Source organism: Sciurus vulgaris (genome assembly GCF_902686455.1).
Source record: "Sciurus vulgaris genome assembly, chromosome: 16".
In the NCBI taxonomy this organism is placed as follows: Eukaryota; Metazoa; Chordata; class Mammalia; order Rodentia; family Sciuridae; genus Sciurus; species Sciurus vulgaris.
In genome coordinates, this window is record NC_136477.1 from 21,114,673 (window position 1) to 21,138,264 (window position 23,592).

The 23,592-nt window shown below is 42.8% G+C and overlaps 1 protein-coding gene and 1 long non-coding RNA gene across 6 annotated transcripts in view; one reads left to right on the plus strand and one right to left on the minus strand.

The window, feature by feature from the left end:
- The window catches only part of LOC306646781, a 39,770-nt gene extending 26,569 nt beyond the window's left edge, over window positions 1–13,201 (plus strand). The window contains exons 4-6 of one of the 2 annotated variants that reach the window (XR_013759961.1): window positions 4,396–4,441; window positions 10,266–10,444; window positions 11,323–13,201. This is a non-coding gene — a long non-coding RNA (uncharacterized lncRNA). The remainder of the gene's footprint in view (window positions 1–4,395; window positions 4,442–10,265; window positions 10,445–11,322) is intronic. The other variant, XR_013759962.1, reaches the window with a different exon arrangement.
- The window catches only part of LARS2 (leucyl-tRNA synthetase 2, mitochondrial), a 146,494-nt gene that overhangs the window by 33,801 nt on the left and 89,101 nt on the right, over window positions 1–23,592 (minus strand). For all 4 annotated transcript variants that reach the window (XM_079115451.1, XM_079115450.1, XM_079115453.1 and 1 more), the window contains exons 10-14: window positions 19,395–19,499; window positions 16,557–16,672; window positions 13,214–13,497; window positions 10,758–10,856; window positions 7,812–7,949 (exon numbers count right to left, since the gene is read on the minus strand). In XM_079115451.1, coding sequence (XP_078971577.1) covers window positions 7,812–7,949; window positions 10,758–10,856; window positions 13,214–13,497; window positions 16,557–16,672; window positions 19,395–19,499 — 742 coding nt within the window. The remainder of the gene's footprint in view (window positions 1–7,811; window positions 7,950–10,757; window positions 10,857–13,213; window positions 13,498–16,556; window positions 16,673–19,394; window positions 19,500–23,592) is intronic.

The following is a 23,592-nucleotide window of genomic DNA, read 5'->3' on the forward strand; positions in this document are numbered from 1 at the left end:
ATGCTAAGTGAGATAAGCCAATCTCAAAAAACCAAAGGTTGAATGATATCGCTAATAAGTGGATGAGGACACATAATGGGGGGAGGGAAGGGTTAGTGTTAGGGTTAGAGTTAGGGTTAGGGAGGGGGGCAAGAATGGAGGAAGGAAGGACTGTATAGAGGGAAAAGAGGGGTGGGAGGGGTGGGGGGAAGGGAAAAAATAACAGAATGAATCAAACAACATTACCCTATGTAAATATATGATTACACAAATGGTATGCCTTTACGCCATGTACAAACAGAGAAACAACATGTATCCCATTTGTTTACAATAAAAAAAAAATGAAAAAAAAAAAAAAAAAAAGAGTTGAATAAGAATCTTGCACAGGTGGGCTATTGTCAATTTATCCCTTCTCAGGGGTGCATTCTGGGGCATTGAGGCTGTATGCACACTTTCAGCTACTTGAAATAACATGTACATGGACATCCTGGTACGCAAGCTTGAATTTCTGATTATTTTCTTAGGTTAGAGTTCTAGAAGTGCGAGTAGTGTGTCCAAAAACAAATAAGTGAGTATCCTTAAGGATCTTGCTTTATATTGGGAGACTTGCTCTCATCTTAGCCTCTTTGTTCCATGGACAATGGCTGACTAGTTTGTATTTCTTTGACTACAAGTGAGGAAAACAACGGATACACTGATTACTGATCATCTGTATATCTCCTTTTGTGAATTTCCTGTTGCTGTTAGTTTCAGGTTAATTATTCGTGGTATTCCACATATACCAACAAGGCACCTGTACCTGCCTGCCCAGTCTTGTGGGGTGGCACACCCAACCCAGAGGCCAGCTTCTTATGAATAGTAGGAGACCTTCTAAAGTTCTAACTGCAAACCTAAGTGTGTAAGTAACAGGCAAAATGTCTAGGGCTCTTTAGAAAACAAGAAGGAATATCTGATCTGTGCATATGCTGTTTGCTGTTTATATGTAAAGAAATTTATAATTAGCTGGGCACAGCGCCACATGCCTGTAATCCAAGCAGTTCAGGAGGGTGAGAGAGGAGGATCACAAGTTTGAGGCCAGCCTCAGCAACTTAGCAAGGTCTTAAGCAACTTAGCAAGACCCTGTCTCAAAATAAAAAATAAAAAAAAATAAAAAGACTGGGAATGCGGCTCAGTGCTGAAGTGCCCCTGGTTTAAATTCTCAGTATATACATAAAATTAATTAGAATCATAGAGAGAAAAGGGGCTCAGAGATCACCGAGTTCCTAACAAACCAGGCCACTGAGATTCAAGAGTCAGGTCTCTTGTCATCATGGCTAACTAGTAGCATGCTCAGCATGAATAGAGGTCTCTGGATACCTGGTCCAGAGGCAAGGGCTGAGAAATGAAAAATTGAAGTGAAATAGCTATAGTTTCAAGTCCCTACTGAAATGACAATGCTAATCAAAAGGATCACAGAAATTAAACTTTAAAAATTTTGACTTTCACAGGTTGTACAAACACACACACGGTGGACAGGCCTCGATTTTTCCTCCGGGGAGGACAAGGCAAAGGTGAAGGTGGCTTTTTGCATCTTCTTCTGAAAGGTCGGCCTTTATAGAGAACTCAAAGCAAATCTCTTAAGGGAGGGGAAGAGGGAACAGAATCTCACCATCGTGAAAAGAATATTTAAAAACCCCAAATGCCTGCATAGGTCTGTTTCTATTTACGTCATGTAGCTGGCCCTTAAAGCTGATGGTAAAGTGAATTCCAGGAGTATCTGGAAGCTTTTCAGATTAGAAAAGCATCTGAACAGAAACGAAGTCATATCTGCAAATGTATTTCAGAATTACATCAGAATGCTGCAGACCCTTTTTCCTTCTCAAACACAGTTTTGAAACATCATAAAGAAGCCATAAATAGAAGGGAAATAGTAGAGTGTAGGGGATCAGGAGGGAGGGAGGAAGGGAGGAAAGAGGAAATCAGGGAAATAAAATCAACCATATTATGCTACATGCGTGCCTAAATATATCCCAATGAATTCCACCTTACAATGCAGCAATGAAAAGAATATGTAAATAAAGCTGGGCACAGTGGCACACGCCTGTAATCCCAGTGGCTTGGGAGGCTGAGGCAGGAGGATCATGAACTCAGCGAGACTCTATCTCTAAATAAAATACAAAATATTGCTGGGGATGTGGCTCAGTGCAAACAAACAAACAAACAATATTTAAATAAACAGAAGGAAGACCAGAGGAATAGAGGAAAGGGAAGAGGGGGAGGGAAGAAGGAAGGGAAAAGGGAAGTTCTGGGGACAGAGCGAATTATGTGCCTATGTGAATATCACAATGAACCCCACTATTGTGTATAACTGTAACCCATTGGTTAAAAAATAAAAAGTTTTTTAAAAATTAAAAAATCCAGGCCCTTGTGTGCTATACCTTAGGATAGCTGATCACTGAATAATTGGTTGATTGATTACTTCCACAAATAATTATTCAGAAACTGGCAGAAATGTGCCCTATTATCAAGGAGCCAGAAGTCACTTATATATGGTCTCTGTTTCTAGATGCAAAAATGAAATATTTCTTGTGTTGTATTTTGTCTTTAACCGAATCTCTACTGCCCAGGCACACCTACAATCCCAGTAATTTGGGAGGCCAAGGCAGGAGGATTGCAAGTTTAAGGCTAGCCTTGGCAATTAGTGAGGTCCTATTTCAGAATAAAAAATAAAAAGGTATGGGGATCTAGCTCAGTGGTTTAGCAACCCTGGGTTCAAACGTTAGTACCAAAAAAAAAAAACAACAACAACAAAAAAAAATCAAACAAACAAACTGAATCTCTATCCAATTCTCATTATCTCATGGAGACCGTTTCTATTGAAGAACATAAACTAACTGTTTCTATCAAGGGATTAAACTAAAATTTATTTAAACAAACAAATCCTATGAATGTATAATGTCCATGAGACTGTGACAGGACAGGACACCATTCCCAACCTCAAGGGTAATGTTTACTTAGGTAAATTCACTTTCATATGTAAGAAACGCAAAGCAGAACTGGCAGGTTCTATAACCTAAATGCAAACATTTTAACTAATTTATTTACCTGAGGATCAGGGCTGTTAATGTGTTTAATGACCTTCTGATGCGAATCAGTTTATTTTTATACATGGAGGTCTCTGGGACTAATGAGAAGAAAATTAGTTTAAGCATTTAATTTATATCCTAAATTAGTTTTCTGTACAGATGACTTTTAATCCATGTGCACTGCAGAGTCAGTGAGCTGGTCCAAGAGCGAGGTGAAGGCAGGGACCTAATGTGCTTCACTATAATCAACCTGAGTTTCTGTCTGTATTACAGAGGTTTTATTTTTATAAAGATTTATTTATTTATTTTTAGTACTGGGGAGTGAACCTAGGGGTGCTTTACCACTGAGTTACACATCCAGCCCTTTCTATTTTTTATTTTGAGATGGCCTCACTCAGTTGTTGAGGGTCTGAGTTGATGAGGCTGACCTCGATCTTGCGATTCTCCCTCCTCAGCCTCCAGGGTCATCAGGATTGCAGACTTGTGCCACCATGCCTGGCTCAGAGGTTTTAACAGTTATATATATAATTTTGTTTGTTTTTTTTTTTGGTGCTGAGGATCAAACCCAGGGCCTCATGCATGCTAGGAAAACACTCTACCACTGAGTCACATCCCCAGCCCCAGCAATATATTTTTAATCCAACAAAAAGTAAAAAACATATAGCCTTTAATTCAAGATTCCCCAGTGTTTGGACTTGACCCTACAGATATGCTCCTCAATACTTGCTAATAATATAGCTAAAGAGAGTCACCAGTTGGGCATGGTGGCACATGTCTACAATCCTAACTATGTGGGAGGCTGAGGCAGGAGGATCAAAAGTATAAGGCCAGCTTGGGAAACCTAGTGAGTCCCTGTCTCAAAATAAAATAAAAAATTAAAAGGGTGTGGACGCAGCTTAGTGGTTTAATTCCCAGTACTAGGTTTAATTCCTAATTCCTGGGTTTAATTCCCAGTACTAAAAAAAAAAAAGTTACTTCTTTTGGATAATAAATAATTGGAAAAATAGAGGACTATCTGAATATGGCATACTAGGCATGAATTTAAAAGCATATCATGCATAAATTTTAAAGAATGGGAGATTTGTATGTGCTGATTTGGAGAGACTACCAAGCTACATGAAAAAGGCAAAAACCTATGTGCGACATACGTAATATTTAAAGTGAGTTTATCAATGAAAGCACATAGGTAGAAATAAGGAAAATATTTTTCTGCATGAAATCAAAGAAATTTAAAAGTCCAGAAAGGGATGAGGGTGGTATGCAGGGAGGAAGACACCAAATTCACTTCCTATGCAGGCAAACTTTTCATAGGCATGTATCACTTTTTTTACTGTCACCTTGGGTAATCTAGATTGGGAGATACTAGGATACCACCCCTCCACTGCCTTTTCTTCTCTGTAAGTAAAAAATATGCTAAAGGATGTTCCAACTTGCCGCCAGGCAGATGAGAGCGTCTGATCATTGTTCTGAAGGGAAATCAACTGAAAGAGCCAGATAGGCTAGAAACCACATTGCTTAGAAGGCATCACTTAGCTGACCAAACCAAACCTCACCAAGGCAAAAACAAACTAAGGAAAGTCCGGTTCCTGCGGCCAGAATCTACGGAAGCCCAGTGGTCAGGAACTCTGAACACGGTGTGGAGCAGAAAAGACGAGATGGAAAGTCTGGGGGGCTAGGCCGCCGAACCCCCAGGATGTGGGGTAAGGCGGGAACCAGAAACAGACTTGGGGCTCAGGACAGAAAAGCAAGGACACTTGCCTTTGTTGACCACGGTGTTGTCAGGAAGGAAAGAAAAATGTCTCTGGAGATTCTGAGACATAAGCCCACCTTCACATGGGTGTGGCACTGAATCCATCCTACCCATATGGTCCTATGAACCTAAAGCAGAAAATTTAATTTAAAGTGGTCCCAAGTTGGTAGCATCTCTCGGCATCAGGGAGAGGCTACACAAATCACCTCTGGTAGAGGCACCAAAGAATTCCCATAAATAAAGGAATGGAGGCATAGGAGCTACAGTTAAAAAGCACCCTCTCACATACAAACCAAGGGAACAAAGCCCCTGAGTGAGAACAGTAGAAAAAACAAATGCCTGAATCAGGCCCATGAAGACCTTAGATACAGGATCAACAGTCAGATATTTAAAATAGACACATGGAACATATCTTAGGAAATGAAGAAAGGCTTGAAATTCAGTAAGACCCTACAAACAACAGAGGAGATTTAAAAATCCAGAACTTCTAGAAATGAATACAACAACTGAAACACAAAACTCAAAGGATGGACTAATCAGCAGATGAAGGACAATTACAGATGGGAAGAAATCACCCTAAGGGAGGTGGGGAAACCAAGAAGTAGATGATGTAAAAGGACAATTAAGAAATACAGAATGGGAGGCTGAGGCAGGAGGATGGCAAGTTCAAGGCCAGTTTCAGACACTTAGTGAGGCCCTGTCCCAAAACAAAAAATAAAAAGGACCAACCAGCACAGTGGTGCACGCTTGTGATTCTAGTGGCTTGGGAGGCTGAGATAGGAGGATCGTGAGTTCAAAGCCAGTCCCAGCAACTTAGCAAGGCTCCAAGCAACTTAGTGAGAACATGTCTCTAAATAAAATATAAAAAATAAAATATAAAATATTTTCCACTGGGGATGTGGCTCAGTGGTTGAGTGCCCCTGAGTTTAATCCCTAGTACCAAAACCAAACCAAAACAAAACAAAACAAGACAAAAATAAAAAAGGCTGGAGATGTAGCTTACTGGTAGAGCACCCCTGGGTTCAATCCCCCGAACTGAGACAGAGATAGAGATAGAGATAGAGAGAGAGAGAGAGATAGAGAGAGAGAGAGAGAGAGAGAGAGAGAGAGAGAGAGAGAGAGAGAAAGAGAGGGAGAAAGAGAGAGAGAGAACACATGCAAGCGAGAATGGGACTGAGGCACTCTATAACTACATCTAACCGGAGTTACAGGAGAAAACTGGCAGAATGGGGTTAGCAAGAGATAACATTCGAAGAAATAGTGACAGAGAACTTCTAAGATAGCACCCTACATATTTAAGAAGACCAAACCCCAAGCAAATACATGAAGGAAATCCATACATAGATAAAGCAGATGAACCCCAGAACACCAGAGACAAAGGGAACACTCTAGTGCAAATAGAAAAGATGGCCCGTCTAAAAGGGAATCACAAGCCAAGGTGTACCGACTGTCGACTCGCCATCAGAAAATGGCCTGAGAGAGCACTGTCAACTGAGAACTCTGTGCTAAATCAAACTCTCTTAAAAATGGTGTTTAGGGGCTGAGGATGCAGCTCAGGGTAGAGCATGGGTTTAGCGAGCACATGCCCTCGAAGGGTTGATGAAGACGGAGTGAAGGGCACCCTCATCTCTGCTGGGGCTATCGCCACTTTGGGAAAGAGTTGGTGTTCCTTAGTAAAGCTGACCAGTGCGTACCCTACAACGGAGGTACACAACCTAGGAAATGTTGACACACACATCAGCAACCATGTGCAAGAACGTGCATGGCAGTTTTGCTCGTAATCGTGCAAAACAATCCAATGACTGTTATGGAAGAATGGTGCTGTGGATGCATAAACTGAGCTCTGTACTGGCAATTCCACTCCACACAACGGAACACCACCCAGCAGGGGAACAGGAACGAGACGTGACTTCACACAACAACACAGATGAGCTGGCTGCTGAGGTGCACACCTATAATCCCCTCTATTAGGGAGGCTGAGGCAAAAGGATAGCAAGTTTGAGGTCAACCTGGGCAACTTAGTGTAACCCTATCTCAAAATGAAAACGGCTGTAGCTCAGTGCTTACCTAGCATGCATGAGGCCAGGGTTCAATCCCCAATATTCTGAAAAAAACCCAACCCAAACCAAAAAAAGCAGCACTGACTCAAAAAATGTTGGGCAAAGAAAGCAATACAGAATAGGAGAAATATGATTCTATACAGTTCAAATGCGGAGAAACCAAATAACATGTATTGTTTAAATATATATACAGTAGTGATAAGTTTACAAAGAAAATAAATAAAAAAGGCAGGGTGTTAGCTGGAGGAAGGGTGGTGGTGTGGGAAGAGGGCTGATGGGACTGGAGAGGGTGCCAGGGCATTCTGAGGTGATAGTAATACTCTACTTCTTAAACCAAGCAATGGGGCATGGGTGTTCATTTTACTTTTTCAATTATATAATATACTAAATACTAAAAATATATATATGTAAATATAGATATATATATCACATATATATATGATCTATTTCATGGGGGGAAAGCGCACACTTATGTCTTATGAACATGAGGAAGGTTATAGACTAACAGGAAAAAAATTATCAGTGCATTTACAGTGTGATTCTCTATTTTCCACTCCAACACATACACTCATCATCGTGGCATATTAAGGCAGGATTCAGCCAAGCTTAGAAAGAAAGCTTGTACAGAGGCCGGAGATGATAAGCGTGACCTCACATGAGATGCCAGAAAAGGCCATGTACCATGGGGCCTACTTTTCTCTGCCTCACAAGTAAGTCTCAATTACCTAACTCACTTAAGCAGAGACGCAATGAAGGCTAGATTTGTGTGAGCCAGAACTATTAAGCAACAGGTATACACGCACCTCAAACTCTTAAGGCTGACAATGGCCTCTGGAGTACACTTGAAAAATAGAATTTTTCTGCCACATACATTGGCCTTGCTTCTGAACAGGTGACACCTGCTTCAAGTTGCTCTTCGTGAACTAATTCTTTAGCGGAATGAGTATAAATGCTCACCTGTGTTTGACCATTTTTTGATCATGACAGAAATGACTGAAGAATCTTGCATAGAACAAGTGCATGACAGCATGCTCCTTCCCTCCGATGTACAGGTCCACAGGCATCCAGTAATCTGCCAGTACTGAGCTAAAAGGGCTGGAAGAAAGAGAAATGGGCATTTAAAAAAACCTGCTCACAGTACTGCATAAATTAGAACTGTTGTGAATTGCATATGCTCTGAAATGAATTGTGTCAGGGAAAAACAGTAATTTTCTTTTAAGAATAAGAGAAAGGCTTATGTAATAAAGGAGAAAAAAGTCAGATCAGTGCTAACTTTGGAAATTTACAACAGCTACAGAAGACATCACTGACACATTTTTTAAAATGCAGTTTTCATATAAAATGAGAATAAGAGAAAAACAGCAGCAAAAAAAAATGGCATCTCAGTGTGATGCACGTTTGAATATCTACATTTATTTTAGTTTTTATTATGATTAGACAATCGAGATTTCTGAGTTCTTACCCATAGAGGGCAGTGTGGCATTTACAATGCAGACTGACATTGAGATACTAAATGTTCATTTTAAAACAGAAATTCAACCTTATTTTTTTTTTTTTTAATACTTTTAGTTGTAGATGGATACAGTATCAGTATTTATTTTTATGTGGTGCTAAGGCTTGAACCCAGTGCCTCACAAGTGCTAGGCAAGTGCTCTACCACTGAGCCACAACCCAGCCCCCTCAACCTTATTTTTTAAAGTAGCTTTGAAACAGTCAGCAAGAGCCTGTACATGGCTTACTGAATGCGATGAAGCCTATTTAGGATAAAATCGTCAGAAAATAGCTCAATGACTCTCTTACCTACCATGTTCCACTACAGCGCAGACACTGAAAGACAGGCTTCCTCATACTCCTGGCCCTGATGGGCGTGGGGAGGAAGAGAAACTCCATTTCCCTCTGTTCTGCAGGGACCCTTGGGAAAGAGGGACGCTGGCCCCTCCCTTGAGGTCAGTCAATCAAGTGACCCTTTGCCTTTGGAAGATTTGTGCTCCATGGCTTCATGCATTTGTGAACTCTCCCCCCACATCTCTAGATACTTTCTCTGCAGGGAGACGGCAGCTCCAGCTCAAGCTGGAAGCAGGAGCTCGCAGGTGGAGGCCTGGCCCACCAGCACACGTCTGCATCTTAGCAAAGCTTGGTCTCTCACCTCCACTTACTATGCTGGCATTTGGTACATTAGGAAAAAAACAATTTTTTTTTTGGTGAAAAATGGTTCCCTACAGAAACCCAACTGCTAATGCAGGTGATGGTAAAGAAAGGAAAGTGAAAGATGGTATTTAGTTCAAAAACAAGTTTGGGAAGAATTAAGATATGAAACGACAAAAATAGCTGTAGAGAGAATTTATGATGCACACAGGAAAGCATCGTAGGGGATCTCAAGCCAGAGGCTGCTGAACGCAACAGCGGGGAGGGAAATGAAGTGCACTGTGCTATTCACAAGGGAGGGGCTCCGAAGTCCAGGATGTACCAAATGAGACCCCTCCTGGGAGGAAGGCCCAGGAGAGGAGCCCTTCTGTGGGTTAGACGGGCCACCTGGTGACTCACAGCCTCAGGAGTTGCTATGACCTTTCTACCTTTGCAGGGGATTATTTACTTTGGATCCTACTCATTTCTGAAATGAAATCCAATGACAGAATCATAATTCTGCAGGTTAGGATGATGGTGGGGGAGGACTGGAGCGTCCGTCTCTCCAGAAGTACATGATTTTACAACTAATAAAGGGGCATTTTTATATGTAGAATTTAGGGTTCCAGAATATTTCTACCAAGGACCAGAGCAATCTGGCAAGGTCCTTTTAAGCAGAGTGTTTATATTTTTTCCTGAGGTCTGGAATAGTTTTCTTTAGCTCCCGTTCTTTTTTTTTTTTTTTTTTTTTGCCTTGTTACCAAGTGCTCTTTCCCTTCATTTTTTTGCTGTTTCTTTTCTTTTCTTTCTTTCTTTTGTGTGTCAAAGAAACATAAACACAGCTAAAGAATCATATAGTATTGAAAGGTTTATCAAGAAGAACAGCGGTGTCCAGTCCCAATGCCCCCACCCAGGTCTCTCCCTGAGCTACTATGAATTCTTAGTTGTTTCTTCTGGCAATTATTTTTAAAATGGGTTTATATTCTTTGTTGATTTGCCTACTTGGGAAATTATCTAATGACTATATGTGATAACAGGAGATGCTGCCTAGCTCTTTCACACTCCTGACCCCACCCTCTGTATAGTTGCATCATTATTTCTAGTTAAATACATAACACTGCATTCTTATCATCATATAAATGCAATGTCCTACAAGGCAGGCCTCATGATAGCCTTCCTTTCTATTTTGGTCTTTTATTTGTCTTGTACTTGGGATTTACTTGGCTGTGTATAACCTAATTTAATAGTTTAATACACTTTAAGAGAACCTGCTTGTTTGTTTTCCAGTGCCAGGGATGGAACCCAGGGCCTCAGGCATCCTAAGCAAGCACTCTATCACTGAGCTGCACCTCCCAGTACAAGAGAACCTGCTTTTAGGAGCACGGTTGTCCCACACGATGGGCTGCGGAAGCTTCAATCACTCCAGTTTTCGTGCCAGCCCTTGCTCTCCCAGCAGCTCCCAGGAGGTAAGAGGGAGGCACTAGAGCAGAGCCATTTCTGCCTGCCTGGGACTCTGAGATGGACAAGTTGCTTGGGCTTCCCAGCAGCCTTGAAGCTCTCAGGGTTGCGCTGTGGTCTTCCCCTCTCAGCTATGCTCCTTCCCTCTGCTCCTCCTTCTGCACCTGTCACCTGCTGGTGGCTAAGGGCTCTCCTTGCCTACTCCGCTCCTCTCCCCTTTATCCCGCATGGGCATTTCCCCCAGCGGATCTCTTGCACATGTAACTCCATCTTGGCGTTTGCTTGCTGGAGGACCCAAACTGACCAGAGCAGGGGCATTACCTGTGAGGATTCTGAGGGTCTGTGAATCGGAAGTAGTACCAAGCAGAGTCAACAAAGGTATCCATGGTGTCTGTCTCTCTTTCAGCTGCTCCCTGGCACCTAAGAAATAAATGAGGTTCATCGCTTGGTTTCTTTTTAAATTTTAATGCAGTCTTCCACCAGCTTTTGAGAAAGTCATGACAATGAGGATGAATTTAAAATGTCATAAGAATAATGCCACATCATAAAAAGACAATTCAGAGAAGCCTCTCTTTTTGGATTGTACAGTACATGATGTTTTAAGGGAATTTATAGAATAAAAATTTCAATCTTCCACAATTAAAAGCCTTCTTCTTCACTTCTCTGAATTTAACCCAGTACAAAAATCTCATCATTTGAAAGGACAAGGTGGGATTGTCTCTTTTGTGCACTGACTTCTATTTCAGGCATGTCAAGACTGCCTTCAGCCACCGCCTACTTTATGATGCGTCTGAAGCAAATCAATGCACGAAGAGAAATTGAAAACCTAAAGTAGTGAGACGTGCTAAAAAATGGAACTTGGGATTTTTTTCTATTTCTGCTCCAGGGTGAAGAATGCAGAAATCCACCTGGACGACCTGAGGCCATAAATTACCTTGGAAAGCCCAAGGGCAGTGGTGTGCTGGCGCCCGCTGGTACCAGCTTGTGGGACTCAATTACCAGCATCTCCTCTCAGCTCTGTGACAAGTGACGTCAACTTGGTCACTTGAAATTAGCTCTGGTGGGAGTATGATACCACAGAAATTGGCAAACACTGTAAATCAGAAGCCCCTGGCAGTGAGCTGGCTGCTACACATTTATAAGCATACTACTGCCCAATATGGGTTCCTTACTGCAAGGTGAAGAGAACCTGGCGTTGCAGACAGAGAAGTGAGATCTTAGAGCGTGAAGGGTTGAAAACAAAATGCAGTCCCGTCCTAGGAATGGAGGTTCCTGGGAAGCACCAAGGCCCACAAGGGCCATGCTATGCTAATTCTTAAGAACATATCTAAGTTCAGAGACTGTGGGACTAAATAAAGAGCCAGGTGCCAGAAGCCACTCCATCGAGAAAACTGAGAGGAGGTGCCCTTGGTCAAGCCAAACACAAGAGGGGACTCAGGTCCCAGGGAGGCTCTGGCCGGGAAGCCCTTCATTACTGCTTATCAACAAAGAGGGTGTCAATTTTCCTCCTAGAGTTCACTTATTTATTTATTTATTTTTTGGTGCCGGGGGTTGAACCCAGGGGTGCTTAACCACTGAGCCACATCCCCAGGCCTTTGGATATTTTATTTTGAGACAGGGCCACACTAAGTGGCTGAGGCTGGCTCTGAACTTGTGATCCTCTTTCCTTAGCTTCCCTAGCCACTGGGATTACAGGCATGTGACACTGCCTGGCTTGGGAGTCTACATTTCTACCGTAAGGTGGCCTGTGGCTTCCTATGTTCCTGCCTACAAGCTCCATTTCAAATTTCAAAACCACGTGGGTGAGGCCCCAGAGGACAGCTGTAAAGCTTCCACCTACAGAACACCTGCTAGGTGCCTCGATGCAGCCTCACCTGCGTTCATTCTGGTCCTCGGAACAGCCCTTGGAGGAGGTTACTCTAATTCCCGAGCGGGAACTAAGGCTCTGGGAAGTCAGGCGACTTTTCCAAGGCCAGACAGCAAGTTCAGAGGCAGAGCCAGGACTTGAATCCACTACTGCCTAATTCCTCAGCCTGAGCCTTTCACCGGCACCATGTGGCCACCTGATTGCCACCAGGAACTCAGTTCTCCTCTGGCAGAAGACTAAACTATTTTAAAACCTCCCTATCATGGTCCATGAGCAGAGAAAAATGGCTTCTCCACAAGGAAGAAAGAAAACACAGGAGCTTGATATCTGCGACTTATTTGTTTAACTGGCTGATTCGGCACCATCAAAATCACACTTGAGACATGCCTGTGAACCGATAGAAAAACAATCCCACTTCCAAAGGAGGAAAGGGGAAATCAGGGGTACCTCAGGGCCTCGGAGACAAAGCCCTGAGCACACTGGTGGTTTCACTCCCGTTCTGCCACTGTGGATAAGATCACTGTCACCGCGGTGAAAGGAAACCACAGACATGGGAGAAAACATCCTCTTATTTCCAGCAAGCTCTTGGGAATATAAAATGGGAGACAGTGGTCTTTATAAAAAATATGATGAAAATCTGTGCTTTTTTACCCCCTGCATCAGATGTTTCTGGAAAAGATGTTAACTGACATGGCTGCTTCCAAAGGAGAGGGGAAGGCACCCACCACAGTGGCTGAGCCAGATTCCAGACCCTTCTCTCAAGTGTCCCAAAAGACCTATGGTATTCGGGCTGGTGGAAGTCATGGGAAAAGAGAGCCAAGTTAGCACCAGGAGAGAGAAGGGGCCCTGAGGGGTCTGCAGGGTACTGGGGTCACAGGCGCAGTGGCCGCTGTGGGGGCTGGCTCCTTACCGGGGGCAGGAGCAGTTCACCCACTCTGAAGCTGTAGCCAGTGGGGAGCCTCCCTTGCTGGTGAAAGATGTGATGTTGGGCAAAGTCACGGGCAAGTCCTCCAGGGGCACAGGCACTGGGCCGCAAGTTGCACAGTGGACTATGGGGATCGGTGTGCCCCAGTACCGCTGTCGCGAGATCAGCCAGTCTTTCAGTTTGTCACTTGTCACATATCCACCCACTCTCTTCCCTCGGGCTTTCTGAGTCAGGGCCAGGAAGGCATCCTGCCGGGTCATACCTGTGAACTAAGAGGGAAAGGACAGATGAATAATCTTCTCTGAATAAGACAAGGTACCACCCCCACATTGCCAACCCGTACTGCCATATTTACGTGTGGCTCTCCCAAGGGACCAGTTCTGTGCAGGGCCGCATTAGGACTCTCCTGAGCCCTGGGTGCTTTTGTCTTTGTGGGTCCCTTCCTCCTTAAGATAATATTAAAAATCATATTTTATGACTGCTCTGATATAGACAAGTATAATTTTTGACCCTAAAATTTCATTTTTTTCCCCTTTAAATTTTAAAGGAACTTAAAAACCCTCTAAAAGTACTACGGGACTGGGCACTATATCCACTAAGTCCAGTTGGCCCTGGTTCTGTGGCTCTCCTTATTCCAGAACCCTGTGATACCTACAGAGATAATCAAATATCAGCATTCAGCTGCCAGCGAAGAATTGCACAATATGTATTTTTAAGAACTCGTCCCTTGGAGAGAAAGATATCCAGAAGAGAAATTTGATGTTATAGAGGTAGTCAGCGCACACCTGGTGCCCTGGCTTCAGGGAACAGACCACACCTTTTGTATTTAAATGCTCCCATTTTACAGAGAGCAGGGCTGAACGGGAATAGTACAAAAGGGAAATTCCTGTTTCACTGACTTTTCAGAGAGCAAAACTGTTCGTACAAAGTGAGCCAGTGGGACTTGTGAACAACCAGACCGTTGCACTGGAATTGATTTAGTAGACATAATGTGTACCTACTATGTGCTGGGCTTGTGCTAGGCCTTGGCACAAAGATAAACATAGTCTGTCCATGCCCTCACGGAGCTTATAGTCATAAGACACACAGAATAAGAAAATACAGCAGCATTGACCAAGAGCAGTGCTTTTCATTAGCAGTCTGATGGGTTTCCTGAAGTACGGAGCTCTCTGCCAAGGAAGCACCTGCGCCTGGGGACAGTTTATGCTCCGTCCTCCCGTTACCACAGAGTTATGATGTAGTTTAAAAACTTTCTTGAAAGTCTATCCTCCACGTACCACTATCTTTATGATCCAGAAGCTTGTGGAGGAAATGGTTTTTGACCATCCACTCTCTTTCTATTCACTGAAGAAATTCCTCTATCCTAGATAACCAGGAGAGGATTCAACAGGCCGCCTGAAACTATGTGAAAGAAGCCGAGAAGTACGACTAACGCTCAGAGTCTCTATTAAGGAGTGGGTATTTCTCTGGGCAGTGAAGCCTCATTTTGGCCGTGGGTGACCCTCTCTTGCCCTGCAGAGGGTGAGCCCAGGTCCCTTAGAGACACCTTGGCTTGGTTCTTTTCCACCTCCAGAGGACCTGCTCAAATAAGATGTAAAGAAGGGTTCACGATCTTAGAGCGTGAGTCATGTCTGGGGATGCAATCTATGAAGTGAAGATACAAACATGAGATCAGAAAATGATGCTGTTCCTTATAAAGGGGGGGAAAAACCAACCTGGCCATAATTCTCATATTCATAGAAAGAAAAATAAAACATCCTATTGACAGTGAAACATCCTGAACCTGTAAAAGCTGAAAATTTAGGTCTGATTAGATCAGGATCACCCAGGTTGGGGCCAGTAAGCACCTCCCCAGTGATTCAGAGACACGACCAGATGTGGAATCATTGTGTTACGCCAGTAGTTCCCAGATTCCGCCTCACAGCAGAATTGCCTGGAGATCTCTGAACACTCTTAATGTCCAATTCAGGCCCTCATCACCAACAGTCATTGCATCAGAATCTCTGGGGCGGGACCTAAGTGTTTTAGAACACTTTCCAGGTGTTTCTAGTGTGCAGTCAAGTTTAATGAAGAGTGCTCTAAGCCAGTACTCTCAAACTGTAGTGTGCATAAAAATCATACAAAGATCTTACTTGACTAGATTGGGGTCTGAGTGTCCACATTTCTAATTAGTGGTGCCAATGCTTCTGGTCCAGGGACCAGACTTTGAGTAGCAGTTTCAAGCTGGTAATTTTCAAAATATGGTCCCCGGACAGCCAGCAGGAGCAGCAGCAGCAGCAGCAACATCTACAGATTGGCTGGAAATGCAAGTTCTTGACTGGGTGGGGCCAGGCAATCTGCATTCTAATAAGGCCAGCAGATGATGTTGAGGCTCACTGTGTTAAGGAGTTTTTCATGTTGTGACCAAAATAATCAATAAGAACACCTTAGAGGAGGGGAAGTTCATTTTGGCTCATGGCTCCAGAGGATTAGTCCATGGCTGGCCCAGTCTACTGCACTGGGTCCAGGGTGAGGCAGAACACCATGGTGAGTGCTGCTTCAGTCACAGCAGCCAGGAAGTAGAGGGAGGGAGAGGAAGGGGCTGCAGACAAGATGAACCCTTCCAGGGTGCACTCACAGTGAACCACTTCTAGCCATGTCCCACCTAGTCAGCCCACTTAAATTCAGATGGACCAATCTGGTTACTGCTCCCATAATCTAATCATTTTGCCTCCGAACATTCCTGAATCAACACGAGGGCTTTCAGGGGACCCCTCACAGTCAAACCATAAGGCTGCTGCTCTAAGCCACTTCCCACTCCCCCCATCCCTGACCTGACCTCTCCCATCACTTTTTGGTTTGGTTTGGCATTAAGGCTGGACTCAAATCTGGCCAGATGTACAGCTTCAAGTGCCGCTCGCTGTCTCATTCCAGCAAGAGCTAACCTTGACCAAATGAACCCAGCTCTGAACTTCTCTGTTCATTTCTATAAGTGAGTTAAACTTCAGCTGGAAACAAAGTTAATAGCCTGGAGACAACAGAAATGTTCCGCAGGGAGAAGAATCAAGTTCAGTCACCCATTCCAAGAAACCAGATTTCTTGGAAAAAATTCTTCTCAAGCAGAAGACCCCCATGATAGCACAGTATTCAAGGGTCAGGTTGGAGTTAGAGCTGATGAACTTGTAGATCTTGAAGAACAGTGTTTTGTTGCCATAGGAAAGCAGGGCTGCAATACTGTTAGCTGTGAGGGTAAGTGAAAGGGCAGGCTGTGATCTGCATCTGAAGGAAAATGTCTCATGCAATTCATATCAAGGTCAGGATTTTTGAAGAAGTTCCACAGGGCACCAACCTCGGCAGAGCTGCTCAGTCTCTCTGTGCCATCTGGCAAAGTTTCAATGACGGCAGAGTAGGCCAGACTCAGGGTTTGGGCTAAGTTGGTGTCCTCCAAGCTGGTGCTGGGAATTCCTAGGGGAGAAACAACATCTCTTTTGCAAGCGCCCCAGATCACAAAATAATTGATGCCTTCAACACCTGGCTTTAGTTTCTTAAAGGAGATGATCTCACTTAATGTGGAAGTCATAAAACTGCATCAGATTCACTGGAAGAATGGAACACACTCTAACATCCTAACATGATCAGTTTATCATGTTAGTATTATTTTCCTTTGCTTAGTTTCTTTTTAAAAAATAGTTGTACATCCTAAAATAGTCATTTTTTTTTTTTTTCAGTGAAACATGAATGAGCATTTAGGGGAACCTCTTCTTCAAATTTCCTCAGTGACAAAGAATTGGTAAGTAGAGTTACTTCTTCAGCATTTCCCTTTCCCTAGAACCCCAGAAAAATCCACTCAGGAAGATGAAAGCTAGGTAAGGCAAAAGTACATTCTCAATAGAATGTATTCTTCAACCCACATATGTTCTTGAGGAAACAAGTTGAGCATAAGGAAGTCACTCACCAGAGGGGCCAAGGCCTGCTGCTTTGGGTTCAGCTATGCTGAACAGGTTTTCCCAGTTGTTGATTTTACAGGCAGAGGGTTGTTCAACCTCTGGACTGCTGACATTGTGGACTTTGATGTGGGGGCTATTCTATCCATTGTGGGATGGTGAGCAGCATCCCTGGCTCTTAGGAGTAGCACTGGTAGTTGGGACAATTTTCCAAACTGCCAAAGGTCCAGAGTCCCTGGTTGAGAACCCCTGTTACAGAGCTACCTGTTGAAACTTCCATATTTGTGGATTTGATACTTCATGCTAAAAACTGAGGGTAAGGGGCAGAAGGCTGAGTCAGATCTTGGAACACTGTCCTAGAAGGCGGATTTGATGTTTGGGAGACATGTTGGAAGGCTCTTTGGAATCACAGAAAGCTCTGGGAAGTTCTGTGTTGTTTCAGATGAGATTATGACAGAAAGCACCTGAAAGTGAATAATGTTGGGTGATTTGAAGGGTTAGGGTAAACAGTGAGCAACAAATATTGAAGAGTGTTCATGGGCAGGGTGTGGTGGTGTATTCTGTAATTCTAGCTACCTGGGAGGCTGAGGTAGGAGGACTGCAAGTCTAAAACCAACCTCGGGAACTTAGCAAGACCCGATTTCAAAATAAAAAAAGGGCTGAGGACGTAGCTCACTGGCAGAGCACCCCTGGGTTCAATCCCCAGTATGTATGAATGTATGTATGTATGTATGTATGTATGTATAAATAAATAAGTAAATAAATGTATGTATGTATGAATGTATGTATGTATGTATGTATTCATGGTCAAGCAGGAAACAAGTCATTTACTGCTTTCCAATGTGTCGGGTTAGGAGTTAGAAGGAGTAATGTTCAAAAGGAGACACTGTGACCACAAAATGTATTTGGCCATATAAAGAATGCTCTGGGGCCTGATGTTGGTTATATGAAACTGGGTAGAATGTGAACTGCTTGTAATAGTGCAGGTGGGACAGCAAAAATACCGCTTATCTCTTGTTTGTTTCTGCTCTGTCCTTCTTAGAGGGCAAGAAGCAATCATTTAGAAAATGTTAACTATATAGCTGTGGGAAATCAAGACAACAGGAAAAACAATTTTCCATGCATGCCTAAAAAATCTACTTTTTTCTTTTAGAGCTCTCCACATTGTATCAGTGATTTAACTCAAAATCCCACACAAACAAATATGAAAATGCCAAATATTCACAAGAGCTGCCTTTATTGTTTATCCTGGCTGGTCATATTACGAATTTTTAAATTATAAAATGCTTAAGAGTAATGGAGTTATTTGCTTGCCCAACATACACTTCCTAGGCTCAAGTGGTCAGAAGAGGAAGGCCTGGATGGCTTAGTATTGCTTTTTTTGTTTGATGTCCCTTCGAACCACTTAATCAAAAACCTATCTGGGCATTATAGGGGCAAAATGTGATTTTAATAAGAAACACTATTTCTTCTGCTAGGAGAACAGAACGGAAATAACTGTCCCTGCAAGGTTTTGGCACTATGAAGACTGGTTGGAATCTACTGGGGGAGAGTCAGGAGAGAGATGTGCAGCCTGCCCTAAGGGAAGATTTTGGACAGAGCTGTCTTTAGATTCCTGTCCTTTGCTCATTCCCAGACTTTCTGCTACATGGTGATAGTTTAGAACACTCACGAATGAGTAAGGCTGCCAAGGACATCCAATTTACAGTTCTAAATATGCCTCCAATTTTTCTGCTGTTTCACAATTCTTTCTTGAATAGCTCAAGTTCACCTCCTCCACAAAGCCTTCACCAAAAGCCCAGCCCACGTTGATCATGTGTGCTTGGAGCCCCCATCTCATCACCTGCTGACGGTTCGGCCAGTTTTGAGTTGGATTTTCATCTAAGCTGTACTGTTCCTTGCATCACATGCCTAAATCTCACCAACTAACTCTTGATCTGTGGGGCGGACATTTTTTTATTATTCTCAATAGCAATTGGCCAGTTGTGACACACTTATGTTTTCAAATGTAGTTCTTAAATAAGGGATGATTAAATGAGAGGGTAAGGGGTTGGGGTTATAGCTCATGGCATGCGTGAGGCCCTGGCTTCAATCCTAGAAACGCAAAAAATAAATAAATAAAAGTTTTCATTTTACAAAGAATCATGGACTTGACAGCTCTTTCAAGTGACAGCAATAGGCAAGTACCTTGATCTTAAACCTGTGAAATATATTATTATGATGACATTTTAATAGCTGCATACCTATTTTTGAATCCAGAGAGCCTTCGAAGTTAGCTTGGGCTGCGATAACGACAGGGACCTCCTGCTGGGTGAGCATGTTGACAGCCGTGACGGTCGTGAGGCAATCTGAAAATGAGAACAGACCTCTGCATGCTAGTCAACTGCGACACCAACCACCTGAATCTCAGAGAAGCGAGCGTGAGCTCTTCTGTGCTCGGTACTAAGTGTTGAAGAACGTGTCCTTTGAAGGGTATTAATAGACACTTCACACCAGTGGAAAACCAAAAGATTAAACAGGCTCATGAGAAAATGTTCCTCCTGCTCCTAAGCAAGTGACAGCAGCATTTCTGGTTTCCAGATGGTGGAGTAAAGATGTTCTCACCCCTGCCTTTTCCTTCTGAAAACTATCTCCAACATACAGAATAAACACAAAATCTATCTGCAGTGAAAGCAGGAGATACCTGAAACCCCAGATCATAACACATGAAGATGGTCGTGATAAGGTATAGAGAATGACTGAGCAGAAAGGGGGAGAGGCTTCCAGAAATGCTAAGCAAAATAGCTTCTTCCCAGTACCCTTTTCTTAGGAGATATGGGAGGATGAAGAAAGAGACCAGACACAGGATCCAGGAAACAGGGCATCCAACAGAGACATTCACAGAATGAAGACAGAGGGAAGGGCTGGAAGGACAGATGTGCAGCAGTGGCTTGGAGAGGGACCAGGTTAGGTCTAAAGAGGACACAGAGCCCTGGGAAACATCTTCAGGAAGGCAAGGGAATCAGTAAGTTATATGGAACATTGTATTACACAGAAAACTGTACTGAGAGGAACACCAAAGAAACATTTTCTGATAGAATACTAAGTGAAGACCAGGAAATAAAGAGGTGAAAGCAGTCTCATTTGTAAGATATGTGTGGGAATACGAAAAAAGTAAGATGACCATGTACAAAAGAATGAAGTTGGACCCCCATCTTAGGTCATTGGGATTGGGATCTAAAACTACAAAATTCTTCAAAGAAAACATGCATGTAAATGGTAATTATTTTTTAACACCCACAGCAAAAATCAATAAAAGAAAAATAAACAATTTAGACATCATCAAACTTTTGTACTTCCAAGGGAACCATCAAGAAAATAAAAAGACAGCTCCAGAACTGGAGAGCATTTTTACAAGTTACATATCTGACAAGGAACATGTCTAGAATATGTGAAGAATTATTGAAATGTGCCAAAAGGATCTGAAAAGGCATTTCTTCAAAGAGGATAAATAAATGGCCAATTAATAAATGAAAAGATGCTTGATAATATCAGCCACAAAGAAAATGCAAACCAAAACCACAGTGAGACAGCACTTGACACCTACTCAGATGACTGTGATCAGAAAGACAGATGAGAGAGAGTGTTGGCAAGGATGTGGAGGGACTGGAATGCTCATGTGCTGCTGGTGTTTGAAGCTGCTTTGGAAACAGTCTAGTAGTTCCCCAGATAGTTCCTACATGGCCCAGCAATTCCACTCCTAGGTATATGCTCAAGGAAATAAAAATATGTGCCCACACAAAAAACTGCATGAATATTCATAGCAGTATTATTCATAATAGTAAAGTGGAAATAACCCAAATGTCCATCAACTAGTGGGTGATTAAAATGAAGTATAGCCATATGATGGATTATCCATATTGGAAATAAAAAGAAGAATGAGCCAGGTAGGATAGTGCATGCTTGTGATCCCAGTGACTGGGGAGGCTGACACAGGAAGATTGCAAGTTTGAGACCAGCCTCAGTAACTTAGTGAGGCCCTAACCAACTTAGCGAGACTCTGTCTCTAGGGGGAGGGGAAAAAAAAAAAAAAGGGCTGGTATGTGGCTCAGTGCTAAAGCGCCCTCTGAGTTAAAATCCCCAGTAAACCCCGCCCCCCAATAAATAAATAAATAAATACATACATAATGAGACACATTCTATGCATGGAAGAACCCTGAAGACATTATGATAAATGAAAGGAAGCCGGACAAAAAGGAGAACTGTCATATGAAGTAGGTGGCGGGCAGCTATCCCGCTCAGCCAGCAGGCCAAGGACAGATGTCATAACTGAGCGACCCTGCCTGACCCCTGCACCTACGTTGGTGCCATCACTGGTTGGTTGCAGTTGTGGAGCGAGGTGGTGGGTGAGTCAGGCCACTTGCATTGTGGAGGTAGCAGGCGGGCACCCAACCTGCCTGCCTTGCGGAGCTGGGCGGTGGGTAGCCAACCCACCCAACCACCAGGCCAAAGACAGACGCCATCACTGAACAACCCCGCCCAACCACCACGCCGAGGTTTGTCGCCATTAGCCAGAGCTTCTTTATAGGCTGGTGCAGGCATTTTGAATTACTCCTGAGGGCGTGGCCACCATCATCGGAAGGACAACTCCCTTCCTGAGACACCTACAGGAGGCTAGAGAACCTTTGACAAGACCCAGGAGCCAAGAAGAGGAGGTATTGAGAGACTCGGGACCAACTCAGAGCTACCAGGGAATATACCCACCTGAAGGCTACCACCCCTAGGAGGCCAGCTTCCTAGTGGAGCACCGCATTATCAAGTTCCTCCAAGACTTCAGGCTACTGAAGGCTAAGAGGTGAGTTATTGGAAATCTACAGAGACAATATTAGTCAATAGAGGAAATCTGCAATATCCTAGAGTTTCACTATTAGAGGGGTAGATACCTGAACAATATGAGAAAACAAGGGAAGAAAATGTCCCAAACAAACCTAGATGGTATAGCAATAAAATCCAATGACAGCATGGCAGAAGAAATGGCAGAAAGGGAATTCAGAATGTACATAATCAAAACGATCAGGGAAGCAAACAAGGAGATGAAAGAGCAAATGCAGGCATTGAATGATCGCATCAATCGACAGTTAAAAGAGCAAATACAGGAAGCAAAAGATCATTTCAATAAAGAGAGTTATTGGGAAAAAAACAAACAGAAATCTTTGAAATGAAGGAAACAATAAACCAAATTAAAAACTCCATAGAAAGCATAACCAATAGGATAGAACACCTGGAAGACAGAACCTGATATTGAAGATAAAATATTTAATCTTGAAAACAAAGTTGACCAAACAGAGAAGACGGTAAGAAATCATGAACAGAATCTACAAGAACTATGGGATATCATGAAAAGGCCAAATTTAAGAATTATTGGGATTGAGGAAGGCTTAGAGAAACAAACCAAAAGAATGAACAATCTATTCAATGAAATAATATCAGAAAATTTCCCACAGCTGAAGAATGAAGTGGAAAATCAAGTACAAGAGGTTTATAGGACTCCAAATACATAAAATTACAATAGACCCAAACCAAGGCACATTATAATGAAAATACCTAACATACAAAATAAAGACAGAATTTTAAAGTCTGCGAGAGAAAAGAATCAAATTACATTCAGGGGGAAACCAATATGGATATCAGCAGAACTGTCATATGATTCCACTTACATGAAATGTCCCAAATAGGCAAATAAATAGAGACAGAAAATAGGTTGCCTAGGGCTGGGATTAGGAAGGAATCAGGGTGTGTGACTGCTGAAGGACATGGGATTTCTTCTGGGGATGATGAAAATGTTCTAAAATCGACTGTGGTGATGGTTGCACAACTCTGTGCCTATTCTAAAACCCACTGAATTATATCCACTAAATACACAAGTGGATGATTTGTATGCTTGTGAATTTTATTTAAATAAACTTGTTATACAGAAAAATCTTATTAAAAATGTAGAAAATAGGGCTGGGGACATAGTTCAGTTGGTAAAGTTGCTTGCCTGTCAAGCACAAGGCCCTGGGTTCAATCCCCAGAAATGAAGGGGAAAAAAAAGTAGAGAATAGAATTAAAGGGTTGGATTTTTTTTTCATTTCATAAAAGTTTGGTTATGCCAGTTTTTCAATTAAGAAAAAAAGTTGGCCTTTAAACTTAAATATTAGTAGATTTACACTGAATGAGTAATAGCAACTTGCTTGCTGGACCTGATCAAAATTTATTTCTCATAAAGAAACTAAAATCTGAAATTCCTTTTTCTTTCTTTTTTTTGGGTGCTGGGGATCGAACCCAGGGCCTTATATTTACAAGGCAAGCACTTTACCAACTGAGCTATCTCCCCAGCCCCTAAAATCTGAAATTCCTGACCAGGTCCAGTGATCTCCACATTTCTCCTAAGTCCTGGGTTGGTGACATAATGCAGAAATC